The following is a 16,074-nucleotide window of genomic DNA, read 5'->3' on the forward strand; positions in this document are numbered from 1 at the left end:
TCTTTAACGTTATCACTACATATTTTAAATATTAAAGATTTTAAAATTTATAAGAATTAATGATGAATTATGATCAGAAACAATAGTTTACATTACTGAATTGTAGCAAATTTTTTACAGTAAAAAAGAAAAGTGTAAAACATTAAGGCAATCAATCAATTTAATTAAATTTACAATCGTGGCAAAAATAAAAAAAAAAACAGTAAAAACTTTACAATGTCAAGTATAGTCAAGGATGTTGTTATAAACTTCAACATTACGAAAACAATGAAGCACTTAATTTTATTTACACATAAAATTATTTTCTATACTACATTCTACTTTTTGAGAAGATTTTGTTAAATGTTCTGTTCTTAGCTATTTTTGAGCTTAGTGTCCATGCATACTTTCTTTATATTTATAATTAATATTGTAATTGTGTGGAAATTTTGCTCTTATCACCATGAAAACTTATGCGAAATTCATTAAATTCATTTTAGATGATAAATGTATTCTTAAATCACTGATATTTTAAAACTTTTTATATTGAAAATTAAATACAATAACAAACGAATTGGAGTGAAACTAATGCGAACTTTTTATGAATCGAAAATTCAAGAGAACGTTGAAATTATAAATGTATTGGCTATGTATGAAAATTTTTCAGTTTTTAAGGGGATACGCTACCGGACCTCTTTCTCACACTCAGAAAAATAAACAGGACTGTCTTTGTTGCACTCTTAGAGTAAATGAGAATTTTAAAACAATTTTTCTCGGAGACGAATTAGAATTTTTGAAAATACGAAATTTCTAGCTCTTTTTTAAGGTTTTAAAAAACGCTAAAGACTCTCTATTTTAGGTTTCCAGTGTTTGTCCGTGAATTAAATTGAATTGAAAATCGGTTACCGTTACCCCTTAAGAATAAATAACAAGTCCTAGAGCACGATAAGGATTATCACTAGAGTGAATAAGAGAAAGTAATCAGAATAATATCTCAAAAAATCAGTACTAAGAAAACAATAAAGTTCATAAATAAATAGTTCTTATTTTAAAAAATTAAAAAATTATAACATTATAAAATGTTTTATAAATAATATAATAAAGTATAAATCTTATTTACTCTATTCAAAGAGATACTTTGAACTTTAATTATTAAATAAGTTTACTTATTATGTGAAACATATCATTATTTTTGACGTATACATACACATATAAGATAAGAATATATTGTAGAAAAAATAAAGAATTTTAAAAATTATGAGAAATTTCTCATATTATTTAGCTTGTAGTTTCTTGTACTTTACAGCATTATATTTGTGTATATATTTATGTTATACAATGGTGTGAGATTATGAGTTTTATGGGGAATAAGTCAAACGTCACTCAACGATTTAACGTAATACTAGAAAACAACGTGTATGATAAATTAACATTATAAAATGTACTAAAAATATATATCAAGTTGTTTTTAAACAAAGAGAAAAGGTTAATAAACTGTAAAGTGTACTTTATTAAATTATTGGTAATATAGTGGATGTTAATCTCTTTATAAAATGATAATTATTTTTTTGAATCTCAAATTATATAAAATATATATATATATAATTTTATAAAATGTAAATAATAATTTACGTATTTATTATTTTATATGTATATGAACATTTGATTGAGATGATTCTTATAAGAAAATATAAGCAAATGGGAACTAAGTACAATGTAGGAAGTAAGAAATTATTCTACGTGCCAATTAACAAATAGACTGGCAAACTCATGTTAAATTAGTTTGCCGAGTAATCTGCGAGATGAGAAATACTTGTTGATAAAAATGTAAATATTAAACAAAGAAGTAGTATATGAGAGTTTGTTACAGTTATTTCATAAGATATATTAAAAGGCCATCAAATAAAAAATTCTATATCTTTAGAAACCTGTTTTATCAATTATTTATATTTTTATTAAATGATAAGAATAAATGGTTTCTCTGATATCAAATAGAAAGTTATAGGCAACAATAGATAAAAAAGTACAAAAAATACTCAATTTCTTAAAAAAGAAAAAAAAGAAAATGATTGATAAACTTTTCATACATTTAGCCGATTGACGTAATGTTAATTTGTTTATTATATTTTCAATTAAAAAGAGGAAAAATACCATAGATATATTATTTTTTATGCACTCACATGTGTGGAGCATTTTCATTGTATTTCTATACTATTTATTTTGTAGTTAGAATAACGTATTGATTTTGTATCATTAAAAAAAGAAACAATAAAGCAGTGAGTAAAAGACAACAAAAAAAAGGCAATTAACTGTCCATAAATTAAATTCTTAGATAACTTACCATCATGATAAACTTTATTTATTATATCGTTATGTTTTATTCGATTAAAGTTCATTCCAGCCTCTTTATATTTTTATAATAATCATAAAATTAAATCAAAAGCTTATTGTAATTATAATAATTAATCACATTTACTTACTGAAATAGTTAAGAGTCTCCCGGATTTGGTCCGGCGATAATTTTAGGTCTGCTTCGTCTGCTCTAAACGCTGGTGATGGAATAAACCAATCTTCGTTCTCGTATCCTAAAAAAATACAATTAATAACTATAAAAGAAGACTTGAAATAATAATATAATTGAAACCGAAAAAGTGTCATCAAAAGCACACGTAAGTTCAAGGTGTGGCCTTGAATGTTTTAAGAGAATGTGATGAGTGTTATGATGAGAATAAAATAACATTCGACATAAAAGCTTTAGCAGAAGCCTGCTATGCTACATTAGTCACTCAGCTGTCGTCTAAAGATGCCAACAAGGTCAATGACATAGAAGGTGACTCTGGAGAGATTCATGATATAAAATAAAAACTATTGACTATTATTTTGGTTTCAATAGATACTTAAAACATTATCTTATACACGGAAAAAAAAATGTTAAAATTTACTAGAATTATCAATACTTTTTATTGTTTCAAATATTACTGCGGCAGGATGATATTTTTTAGACTGACTATAGTAAAAATTAAAACTTAGACCATAAATTTTAAAGTAGCAAACAATAAAAATTTCCGAGTCAATATACATAATTTCATAGTCGATCGTTATTTTATCTTATGCAACTATAGTAATAATTTTTGTTCTAAACCCTCATTTTTATTATTTCAAATGATAAAAATTTATTTTTTTCGTTTTTTTTATATTTGTTCATTTTGAATTATTTATTTCTGGCTTTTACCGCTGCTCTCGTAGTACAAGGTTCTATTCGGGTTTCTGATTTCACCCCCCCCCCCCCCTCCCTTCTCCCATTGTCTGTTTACTCATTGTCGTGCATCTAATTGATTGCATTCTTGTCTGTATTATGAATAACTAATTTAGTCGGTACAGTAAATAGTTGTTCGAATTTTTATATGAAAAATCATCAGAAAAATTTCAGCCGATTCACGGGCTTGAACCGCCGACCTTTCGCGAACAGAGTCTAGTCCCTGGCACTTAGAGCGCTCGGCCACCGCATGCGTATGACTGCGTCAAACAATAAAATTTGCTAAGGCTGGTACATACTTTTTACAAATTGACGAAGTATAATATACAGTTTCACATAGTCAATCTTCATTGATTTCAGTGGGAATATTTAATATTTACTTTAATAATAAATATCCGTGAAAATTTATATCTTCCCGTTTTTATCATTAAATTTGACCGTTGAATAATATTAAAATTTAAAAACAACTCCTGGGAAAGTTTCTTATTTAAAGAACTTTACAAAATAACGTTCTAACTGAATTTATTATTTTGTATCCTTTATAATTTCACTATTTAAGACTTTAATTTCTTATTTTACAAACGACAGATATTTAAGTTTTAGCTGTTAATCTTTAAAGTTTAGTTTTTTTAGTATTTAATTTGTCTTTTTTATAGTTTTAAATAGTAATTTTATCTAAATGAACTGTATATTTCTAGCGTTCGATTTATAATCATTATTTATTAAATATTGAAATCACGATTTTACTATTTGAATGAATATTAATTGCTAAAAATATTATAATTATTAGACATCAAGCTTTACTTATTACAGTTCCTTTTTTTCCGTGTACTTTTCAATAAACTTATTTCTAAATCGTATAACTTTAATTTTTGTTTTTAAATTATATTATCAAGAAATTTTTAATACTTTACCTTGAAATTGCGTGAGGGTGTCGGCACGAAGACGATACCTTGGTATCTGTTCTTCAAGAAGGCTTATTATCTCCACTTCTGGAAGCTCCCCTCCGCTACACACCTCTGAAACAATAGCGCGAAATTCAGTAGCAAAGAATATTTATATGCAAAGAAAAAAAAGTTCTCATGAAAAATTTCGTTCTACATTTGTCTAGTTCTCGCGTAAATTATCATGTATGTTTTAATCTATACAAAGAAAAAAAAAAAAATAAAGTATAAGGCTGGAAAAAAAATTTAATTTAATACTATGTCAATCAAGAGTAATTAATTACTTTATCGAAAAAATTTATGGATTATCAAGAAATTAAATTACTCGTCAATAGATCAGGTCTCAATATATAATATATACATATGAAAATTATGTAATAGATACTAGGGTAGATAACCAGAAGTGTTCTACGAGTATTTTTATTCTCAAATTACGTTAAGCATTTTATTGGTTTCATTTAATAAAATTTTCTTGATTAATGTTTGTACACTATACTGAGTTTTAAAAAGCATTGCAAACAGGTTGGTAAACTACTCAAGATCAATGACCTCAGTTTGACCAAGTTCAAGGTAAAAATTGGACAATTTAAGAGATATTAAATAAAAAGTGACAAAATACTTGGTTTACTACAAAAAATAGCTATAATAATTGTAATCTACATGATTTGTAAATCATAAGTCAAGTATTCAGAGGAAAATGGTAATTTTAATTGTCGATATTTTAATGCCATTTTTTTACTGCTACAAATATATCAATCAATTTATTCTTAATATCTAACTAAAATTGAAAGAACAAATATAAAAATGAAAAACCTAAAATATAAAAAAGTTGACCGTCTAATTCATTCTTTCAGTTGTATTCTTGAACCAAAAGTGGAATATAATAATTGTAAGGCGATAATTTTTATTATAAACCATTATATACAACACTGCAATACCTAAAATATCTATTATTAGAAGAAAGAAAAAACAATGCCTAGGTGGCCGAAGTTTAGGACGGGCCGAGTTTGAGAGCATTCACCCTGTCTTAAATTTTAAATAAAAAGATTTTTTTTTTCATAACATTAATAAAATAATTAGTTTTTTATTTATTCTATGAGCTGTAATGTTCCCACTGCTAGGTAATGGATATAAAAATTTAAATAACTGCAAAAGTAGATGCTGTCATCTGTGTACGACGAACGAAAGTATAATATCATTTTCAGTGTCGATTAATTATCAGGGAATTTAAAACAAAAAGTTATTTTACCATCTCGCCATTTGTTCAAAATATCATCTTTTTTTTCAAGAATTTTTTTAATCCTTGCAGGACCTCTTAATTTGTTCTTATGAATAGTTCCAGTAAGCATTTCTTTCGCATCTCTTCTTCTTTTACTATAACTTAACTTTTATTGTCACATGCACAACGAAGTTTAACACACAAACAATTGTTTTAATAATAATTATAGTTGAGTACTATTTATAAATACGTAAGTTGTGAATTAAATTAAAAGATTATATTTTATATAGTTTAAAATAAATTTAAGTTCAACGTTCTTTTACACAATTTATATCATTGATTTGAATTACTACTACACTGATTGCGTAATATTATAAAACAAGCTAATGTGATTGGTTTTACGTAGGAATTGTTGTAATGATTGAATACAAAAATTATTAAATGATTTATTAATCACTTACTAACTTGTTTTTTTTTTATTTTTTTTTTTTTTTCAATTAAATTTTAAAGATTTGGAAAAATTATCATTAATTTCTGATTTTACGATAATTTTTTTGTTAAAATTTTTTCGAATAAAAAAAAAAACAAACCATAAAAAAAAAATTTTAAATAAGTTTTTGTTTCTTTTTCAGAAAGAGATTCAACAACGATTGCCGGACAACTGTATATTCCCTGAGGCTCATTGCTTGAACTCTTAAAAAAGAAAGAGAGAAAGAGAACATACTAACGAATAAGAACTGACGAGTTAGGTGGTCAGAAAATAGATACTCACATTGGATTGATGCCAATTCAATAATTTTTAATCCTTCGTGATCTAAATTATTTTCAGAATTTTTTGTTTTTGTCCATAGTATAAAAACGTCAGAATAATGATAGCGATTCTAGTAACGACTATAATGATGATGATTTTGTAGCGATAATAATAACTAAAATTGCTTGTAATTTACTTCAGGCTGCTCAAATGATGATGATGATGATGATGATGATGACGATCGTCATCATCATCATCATCATTTTAATGTTACCATGATGAGAATTTAGTAGAACCGCATTTATTCACGAGAGGTAATCATCATTTGGCTCGGACCAATGGGAAACACCATGAGGGCTTAGTAAGGTGAGCTGGGCTTTATAAAAGCTTATGTTACTTGCTCTCAGAAAACAGTTTATTCTCAGACGTTCGACTACTATTTTCTTGTAATTCAAGTGATATTAGTCGTAATAAAGTTTATAAATATTTTTACTTCGACAATTTTCATTTGTTATTGACGTACTTTCAATGGATTAATAATATTTTAAATAAAGGTAACTTAAAAATAAATAGCTATTAAATTTGTTTACCGGTGATGGTCTCGGCGTCTCGGGTGCTAGCGGAGGTCGCTATCCTATTACGCGGAGACTTTAAAGATTGGAGAGTTGCCCTTGCCGAAGACGATAATTTTAGGGAGGCGGCTGATGGCCGGGTGATTGGTTCGGTCCGCTTTGGACCCACATCCTCCACGTCAGCCAGTTTGGATACTGTAGCGAAGAGTGAGATTGTCTCACCTTCCTGAAAAAATGAATAAATTATAATTTTATGCAATGAGCTAGACATAATTTTTTATGTTAAAAAAAAAAAAAAACGTTTAAATAATTAGAAGAATTAATAATTTATTGATTATGTATTAAGTTCACGAATGGTGATTATTTCTGAAATATACTTAAAGATACGATATCTTCAAACAAAATTATATAAGTTTAAAGACAAAATTAATGTCGTACTTCAGTAGTTAAATTTACTCATTTCTTTAGTCACATGAATAGAATATGTATGTTAACCGAACTGCCTCATTACTCTCATTTAGGTACAATGATTATCTTAATTCAATAAAATAAACTGTGACATTATTACTAAAACAGATATACATAATTAGCCGATGAAAGCCTTAAAAGTATGACATTTTTTCAAGTTTTATCCATCAGTTCAGTAACTTATGATTTATAAATGATTAAAAGTTAAAAAGTAAATTTTACGTTTCTTAAAAGTAATGTCCTAATATGTTACAAAATATATGTTTGCTATATTAATATTCAGATAATATTTTATGATTTTTCGCATAATTAAATAAAATTTGAAAACACTTACTAATTCTAACAGATAAATTTTCATAATAACAACAGTATTTTGATTAAGTAGGTTATCAATTGTACTCTGCCCTTTATTGAAGTCGTAAATTGATGGTCAATATATTATCAATGAGCTAAACTTTATTATTATTTACTAGATCACATTCCAAGTATGACTACTGAATTTTTTTTAACATCTCTGAATTGTAAATTTAATCATTTATCGGACAAGTCACTTATAGATAATTAAAGAAAAGAAAGTAATGTTTATGTTTTGTTGACAAGGACGTGTAGCATCGATGGGTTCGGTTCTTTTTATCTATTGCAAACTAATAATTTTTTTGCGAAATTCAAATAAATTGTATACTAAAAAGCGATTTTTTTTTTTTTTTTTTTTTTTTTTTTTTTTTTTTTTCAATTTTTAATCTGCCAAATCATTAAAGCAATTGAAATAAAAAAAAATCTAAAGCCACATTTAGAAAATATTATAAAGGCTAAAACAGGTGGATCCCACTTCTGAATCATTACCAAACGTTTATTTTGGTAATTTTTTAATAATTAAATCTTTTGAAAACAAAGTATAAAGCTATAAGTAAATTTAGTTTCCAGTCCATTAGCAAAATTTATTTTGAACAAGTTCAAACCAGTTTATGTCAGCTTAAATTTACAATCTGCGCCGACTTTATAGTTTCTTTCGTTGCATTAGTACACGTCACACAGGCATTTGGCATCCCTTGATATTTCTCTTAGTCTTTTTATTCCTCTTTCTGCGTCCTAGACGCATTTATTTTGAGATTCTATATTATTTTAATCTCATTCACCTCTTTTATTTTCGTCCCTTTCAATAGTATAAAAAATAGTAGACCCATAAAAGTTTAGTACTATGAAAAAAAAAATTTTTCAAATAAATTTGGTTATCTAAATTTTAGTTCACAAATTATTCATTTCTCTTTTTAGTTTATATATGCTGTAAAAAAAAACCGCTAAGCTCACCCAATAGTGAAACTTTAATTTGGATTAATAGAACAAATAAAAAATTATATAATACTTCACACTTAAAAAATAATTTCTTTTGGTTGATTTACTTTTCTAGGAGTTCTACAATAGAAACATTTCCATAGAATTAATTATAAATAACTTGAAAATAAGCTCAATTTTTATTTTAATTTGCTTTATGTGGCCAACATATTTCAGCGCGACCATAAGACCACAGCATTTTAAACAAAAAAAATTTCTCCGGGTAAAAATTGATAATGATAGAATTGTCAACTTCGGTAAAAGTTAAATAATATTTAATGGATAAATATAAATTTTTAATAAATAATATAATCTAATTTTTTTGCTACGAGACAACTTGACACTTTTTTTTGCACTTGAAAACTCGGTTTTAACAAATTAGTGTTATTGAGAAATATACATTTTTTTTATCTTTAAAAAAAAAATAAAATAAAATAAAATAAACATCAATATATTTGTATTTCGCATACTGATAAAAAAAATAAACCATCTGATAAAAATACTTAATGATTTATTATAATAATTTTACATAATTAAACTGTTACATGCAGTCAAAAAATATGACATGATAATGTCTATGAAAATTTTAATCAAATAATAGTCGATTTTTTTAAGATTATAATGATGTATTTTTGAAAATTAATTCATATCAGGCTTAAAATTACGTTAGAGTGACTTTTATACTATTTAAATATATATAAATATATAACTAATTTATTTTCATTTTGATTTTAGAAATAACTTTGACTAACGTTACCATTTTTACGGTGAAGTTATCTCTGAGGAAGGAGAAAAAGGAAATAACCTCTTTTACTAAAACTTTTGGTATTTAAATTTTGCATTCCTTATTGTATCAACTCATTTTTATGTAAGTATATTTTTCGATATGGTATCAAATAAATTTTAGTATTTTTTTTATTTATTCATATAGCAGGGTTATTTTCATTATTCCTGATGATTTGAGTTATTAATAGGCAGCCGATTCAATATTTACAGAAAAAAAAATGTTCAAAATATATTCTATTCATCAATTCTTGGTCAATAGACTTATTTTAAAAATAATAAAAACTTATGATACTGAAGTCAGCTGACGTCTACTCATTTTTGAATTTTTTTAAAAACGAAAATTATAAAAAAAAAAATATTTGAAAAAATTGCACCTATAGTATTTTTGATTTTCTACAAGTGCATATTTTTAATTTTCTATTTTTTTAATTGATTTGTTGAAAAAAAATTCCGAAAGTAAGTAATTGTTTGTTAACTTCAGGATCATAAAAACTTACCTTCAATTAATTTACAAATTCTGATTCTCACTGGGGAGACCAGCTCTATCACCAATGGTTATTACCAGGAATTTTCTAAAAAAGAATAAAAAATAATAACTTCAATTACTTTAAAAATTAAAAATAAATGAAAGGAAAAAATTGAATTAATAATTAGTTACTTAAGAGTGATGTAATTACAGGTGCAGTACAAAACATTTATTGAACCATTTGTAGAGTTAGCAATAAATGACTTAAAACAGTTAACAATACATTTACTTCAAAAGGAAACACATTTAACTTGAGATGAAATTACGAAACATAAAATCTACACGTGTTAAAAAAAATATATATATATATGTATTTGTAAAATACAAACTTCATAAATAACTCATGAAAATGACTAAATCCTATTGAACAAATGGATGCAGGTGAACTTTATCACGGGAAAAAATAAATTGTTGCAATAAAAATTGTAAAAAATTATTTTACATTGTTCACAGTAAAAAGATTTTCGATCTCATTTAAATTTAATAATATCGATTAACTTTGCTCTGCCCTCAGCTGTGAAATTAGGTTAAACATGATGCTCACAAAAGCGATATAGTAATATCGATACAAACGAAACCCACGATATTTCGTCCTCTAAGATTATTGATAATAATGACAAATAATAATAGCTATTAAATGAAAATAAAATATTCAACTGTTTACCGAAAAAGTAACCCAGGCGTGCATTTTTTCTTGATAAAATATTTGTTGTTGCCAACAGAAACCAACGACACTTTAGCCCTTGCAAATAGGCGCACGTCACAAAACTGCCATTTTTCACGAGCACCTGATTGTTTCCCGTTCTATCTCATCTTATACTCACTATTGTTTCTTTTTCTTTAGTGGTAACCCACAATACATTCAAAAATAAGGAATGCGTTAACCTATAGTACAGATAATAAAAAAATTATGAACACATTAAATAATAGTCAACAACTGGGAATGTCTGGCACATGAGATTTAAAACTTAACACTTCAAAGTAATTGAAAAACACCACGAGTTAATTTTAGGAGACGGAGAACTGAGAAGAATCGACGAAGGGTCGAGGGGATATTAATATATATACGGACCAATAGACTGTATGGCACATGCACCGGGACTCTAACCATCTTACGCCACGGACGCCGTTGACGTAGACAGAATAATGGTTTATTACTGTATATATATATATATATATATACTTTTTACATTTCCCGAATGAATTAACTGATGTTAGTTTGCAGGATTTTACGCGGTTTTTTTTTATTTAGAGCTGACTAAATTTCAAAATTGATAGGTAAAGTAGTTTTAAACTTATTGAAATAAAGCATTTTTTCGAAATAATTTTATTTTCTAAATAACTCAAAATCTGCTGTACCGATGAGGCTCGAGTTTTCACCGCATATTTATCTGAGTTCTGATAGGTCCTTTTTCGAATGCAAGAACTCGATATTTGGATGAAAATAATAACATTTAATTTTTTGAAAATTACAAATTTTTTAAGTGAGAAGTTATCGCAAGTTATTAGACTTATTGCAGAAAAACAAAGGTGTAAATGTATGACAAATAAAGGTGGTCAGAGCAACAAGCCGAACTTATCATTATAAAATATATTTCTAAATCCTACATACAAATAAAAAAATTTTGATCCATTCTGATAGAAATTGAATAAAAATCAATCGAAAGGTTGGAGTTTTTATTAGATTGAATCACAACTTCAAAACAGAGAGTAGTTACCGAAACAGGTGTTTACTCTATTTAAAAAAAAAAGAAAAAATCTCACAAACATTATCATGTAAACATATTTAAGATCATTAAGCTCAAGAATACTTCTCATAACCAGGGAAAAAATTATCAGGCCTGATCAGACATGAAAAATGACCGGGCTTGATCACGCATGAACAGGCATGATCATATCTGATATCATACATGAACAAGCATGATCGTATCTGACATCAGGGATGATCATACATGAACAGGCATGATCATATATGAACAGGCATGATCATACATGAACAGGTATGATCATATCTGACATCAGACATGATCAAACATGAACAGGCATGGTCATGTCTGACCATTTTTTCCCGGAAACATAAAAAAAGTAATGTTATATATTGAACTAAGAATATTCAAGAATCTGAAATCATTAAAAAATAAGCAATTCCTAAAGTTTTGTTGACGATAATTTTTGACAAAATACTAAATTTTGACAGAAATCAATGAAAGTTATTTAGATAAAAAGTCAAACGAACTTTAAATCAGATCGGATCTTAAAAATATTAAATAACCAATAAAAATGTAAAAAATGGAATTTTGTGAGTCATTTTAATCTTTGCAGATTTTATAATTTGTTTTTATTTATTCATCATATCACGTGTTAGAACTCTGTTGCCTATTTTTTGAATTTAGTAGTATTAAAAAAAAAATATTGCCATAGACGGAGCCACTAGAAATTATTCGTAAATAATACGCATGACACACCGTCTCTTTTGTTTTTCTCCTCTGGCCTCAATTGAATAGATACGTTCTAATTTTAACCGCAAGGTATCGCTATGTGCATACTGTTCTCTGTGCTGTCGTCTGGTGGTCTAAGATGTCAGAAGTTAGTTTCGTTTAAGATTTTTATTTTTTTAAGAAAAATTTAATGTGCAAATGGCTTACGATTGTTGTTGAATAAATAATTTATAATACTTTATGATCATATTTGATTTGTTTATTGTATGAACTATAAGCTGTGTTGTCTTTAAAGTGATTATCTAACTTGACCATTATCAAGCAAATGTTTGTCATACTGAGTTTTGTAACCGGAAGCGTAAAATTTACACAAATACGCATGCGTATTCTTATTAAATCAAAATGTCATAAAAAATAAGTAATAATTGTATAATTTATCAGAAAGTAAATTCTTATTTGGAATACGATTAAATTGAACTTACAAAATTTGTGCTTATCTTTTTACTTGAAACAATATCATTATGATAATAATTACTTTTCGTACTAGTGAATTTTAGTGCTGCCATATTGCCCGCCCGGATATCGATTGTCATTATTTATATATATCGTACGTTTCCTCTTCAGTCATTGATTCACTTTTTACATTTTTACAGTAATGAGAGAGATACGTTAACTTAGTGTTACGATAATATAAGAAGACGTGGCGGGGTGGTATAAATGTGTGATTTTAAGTTTTATTGAGGGATAAGGTGGGCTTGATTTTGTAAATATATAACTTTTAAAATTATTGTCGTATAATAGGTGAGGAGGTATTGGTAAAATACATAAGCGACAACGAAGACAACGACGACGACGACGACGACGACGACCAAGTACCGGTGGGATTTGAGTGGGAGTGTAAGGGAGAAATGACGGATAGTCAGCAGCAGTTTTGCTTGCGGTGGAACAACTTTCAGGCAAATATAACAAGTCAATTTGAAGCATTACGCGATGATGAGGACTTTGTGGACGTCACCTTTGCCTGTGATGGGAGGAGGCTCCAGGCTCACAAGGTCGTTCTTTCGGCTTGCAGTCCGTACTTCAAGGAGTTGTTCAAGGTTAGAAATCTGTCTCCTTTCCCCTTATACTCTTCCGCCTTACTATTTCTTAAACTCCCCTTCCTGCTCACTTGTACCTCTCTCTCTCTCTCTCTCTCTCTCTCTCTCTCTCTCTCTCTCCCTCCCTCTCTCTCTCTCTCTCTCTCTCTCTCTCTCTCTTCACCGTACAACTGATGGTTATATGCTTATATGTAATGTACATTGCCTCCTGACCTCGTAATGAATAATTCTACAAGTACATACTAGTCAAACTTCAATACATCGATCAATTTATCATAAATTGGTTTTTATCGTTGTTGAAATTTAAAAAATTTTTATTTATATTTTTTTTTTATATACGTTGATAAGTTAAAATTAATAGATAATCGTTCAGATCTATTGTAATTACCAAGTCAGATTTCTACTTTTTAAGAAAAAAATTGAAATTTTTTGTGGCTTAGATATTAATTCTATCGATTTATTAGTTACACTACTGTTTTATGACAAGTATTCATTATTTAATATTAGCGTGCTATTTTTTTTTATCTTGAGCTCATAAGTTAGCCACCATAGCTATCTAGTTATGTAATATCTATACTGAGTGAGAAGGCAGCATATGCTTTTTATAGACAAATCCAGTTTACATTTTGAGTAATACTTCCCAACCTCTATGTTTCTGTCACAATTATATTCTAAATTATTTTCTGATGATAATTATTTTTTATTTAATTTTCATGAATATGTCTGTATCTGTTTACATATGTATATATATATATATAATATCATATCATTATTATAGACAAATCCTTGCAAACATCCGATAATTTTTATGAGGGATGTAGAATTCGAACATCTACAATCTTTGTTGGAATTTATGTATGCTGGTGAGGTGAATATTTCTCAAGCAGAATTACCGACTTTTCTACGCACTGCTGAGTCGCTTCAAATTCGCGGACTTACAGACTCACAAAATCAACAAAACAACGAAAAGGTTCACTTTAGTTCTAATTATTACAATTAATTTTTATTAATAGCACTTAATTAAATTTCACAAAATGTAAGGCTTACTATTCTGATATATATGTAAAAGAAGTTATAAAAATTCAAAAAATATTGAGTGTCGTATTAAATATTTTATTTTTTTAAAAATAAATATTTGAAGAAAAAATCACAGTTAAGAAATGCTATTCGCTTACATGTATTATAAATATTTTATTTAAACGCGTAATATCTATATATAATTATTCTCTTAATCTTAATGTTTTATATCATGTTGATATGGAAACAAAAGTCATAATAAATTTTTAATAAATCATTTTCAGCACTCTAAAACTAACAATATTCATCCTTCAAATGGCCGTGGGTTAATTTCACCTAACTTTGATGAGGATCGCAGCAGAACTCCACCAGCATCGAGTCCACCACCTCTTAAAAGGCTGTGTAAAAAAAGTGATTCACCGAAAAACTCTAGTCCATTACCCGCAGTTGCGCCTTGTACCACTTCCACTCCTCGTACTCGCCCCGTAATTGAGCCACAAGTTCAGCTCGATTGTTACAAAGATCTCGATATTGTTGAGGTATACATTCACAAATTTGAATTTAATTCAAATACATTTTTATTTAATGTAACCAAACATTACTTTTTTTGCTTACAATTTTTAGCCTAAGGTAGAACTACCTGAGTATGGTAGCGATGAAGATTACTCACCAAAGCAAGAAGTTAATGCGGTACCTGGAGGATTTATCAGTTTGGACGGGGGCATGGAAGTTTTGCCAACTTACCCATCGCCTTATCAAGGTGGTTAAAATTTTATTATAGACTGCAGTCGGTTTTTTCAATATGGATTATTAATATTTTGTATTTTCAGGGAGTGGACTGGAAGGAGGGATACCAGGCCCATCACACGGGAATGCTGAACCAAATCAAGAGCAAGGTGAGTAAACATTCCTTTAATTACCAGTAGTGCGAGCACCATTACAAACAGCAACAACCTAGCCATTGCATCACATTTGCTAAAAACTTGAATCAAAATATTTAAAAAAAAAATATCTATATTTATATACATATATTCATATAAAAAATATGTGAGAAGAGTGTGCGAGAAAAAAAAGAGTATAGAGAAAGAGAGAAAAGAGAGATAAGAGAGAAAAAGATATTTGAAGGAGAAAAGGATTATGGTTTGAAATGGTAAGCTCGTGTGTAGCTCGATAGGTTATTGTAGGCGGTAGGAAGACATTTGACACTCAAGGGCTCTGTGACAGACCCGTAGATAAATAAAGTAGAACATTAAATAAAAGTCCACAGAGTGCAGTTTGGCAGCTAATCAGCTGCGTTGTATGAAAGCTTACGTGTTGTTATTATATTCATTCATTTAAAGTTCCTATCCAAAATGATATAATCAATTAATATTCTGCTGCCCTTACGTGTACATAAATTAATCCATAATTAATTTCATGCATTCTAAACAAAATAAAAAATGCTTATAAATATTTATATTATTTAAAATCAAATTGCTTTTGTACGTAATTATTCGTACTTCCTCACATGTTTTTTTTTATATCTTTCACGATGCACAACATCCAGTGATCGTGTTATTATTTTAGCATCATTCAATTTTCACTCATTTGCTTATTATTTGTCTACTAATCAAATTTATAAATTTAACAAAAAGTGGCTTATTTACTTATACTACATAATTCAATCATGAGTCGAAGGCTCATTGAGTT

General features: G+C 27.7%; 2 protein-coding genes across 6 annotated transcripts in view; one reads left to right on the forward strand and one right to left on the reverse strand.

Moving 5' to 3' along the window:
- The window catches only part of LOC130671740 (trafficking kinesin-binding protein milt), a 29,733-nt gene extending 22,011 nt beyond the window's left edge, over nucleotides 1–7,722 (reverse strand). Inside the window, exons 1-4 of one of the 2 annotated variants that reach the window (XM_057475802.1) lie at nucleotides 7,524–7,722; nucleotides 6,740–6,947; nucleotides 4,150–4,254; nucleotides 2,460–2,564 (exon numbers count right to left, since the gene is read on the reverse strand). In XM_057475802.1, the coding sequence (XP_057331785.1) occupies nucleotides 2,460–2,564; nucleotides 4,150–4,254; nucleotides 6,740–6,947; nucleotides 7,524–7,547 (442 nt within the window). In that variant the 5' untranslated portion in view covers nucleotides 7,548–7,722. Of the gene's footprint in view, nucleotides 1–2,459; nucleotides 2,565–4,149; nucleotides 4,255–5,428; nucleotides 5,636–6,739; nucleotides 6,948–7,523 lie in introns of those variants that run through there. The other variant, XM_057475803.1, reaches the window with a different exon arrangement.
- Nucleotides 7,723–12,314: 4,592 nt separating this feature from the next.
- The window catches only part of LOC130671741 (putative uncharacterized protein DDB_G0288537), a 124,921-nt gene continuing 121,161 nt past the window's right edge, over nucleotides 12,315–16,074 (forward strand). The window contains exons 1-6 of one of the 4 annotated variants that reach the window (XM_057475809.1): nucleotides 12,315–12,419; nucleotides 13,073–13,368; nucleotides 14,147–14,338; nucleotides 14,670–14,924; nucleotides 15,010–15,145; nucleotides 15,216–15,281. In XM_057475809.1, coding sequence (XP_057331792.1) covers nucleotides 13,180–13,368; nucleotides 14,147–14,338; nucleotides 14,670–14,924; nucleotides 15,010–15,145; nucleotides 15,216–15,281 — 838 coding nt within the window. In that variant the 5' untranslated portion in view covers nucleotides 12,315–12,419; nucleotides 13,073–13,179. Of the gene's footprint in view, nucleotides 12,420–12,475; nucleotides 12,991–13,072; nucleotides 13,369–14,146; nucleotides 14,339–14,669; nucleotides 14,925–15,009; nucleotides 15,146–15,215; nucleotides 15,282–16,074 lie in introns of those variants that run through there. The other 3 variants (XM_057475808.1, XM_057475810.1, XM_057475811.1) reach the window with 3 other exon arrangements.

This window comes from Microplitis mediator, chromosome 7, assembly GCF_029852145.1.
Source record: "Microplitis mediator isolate UGA2020A chromosome 7, iyMicMedi2.1, whole genome shotgun sequence".
Taxonomy (NCBI): Eukaryota; Metazoa; Arthropoda; class Insecta; order Hymenoptera; family Braconidae; genus Microplitis; species Microplitis mediator.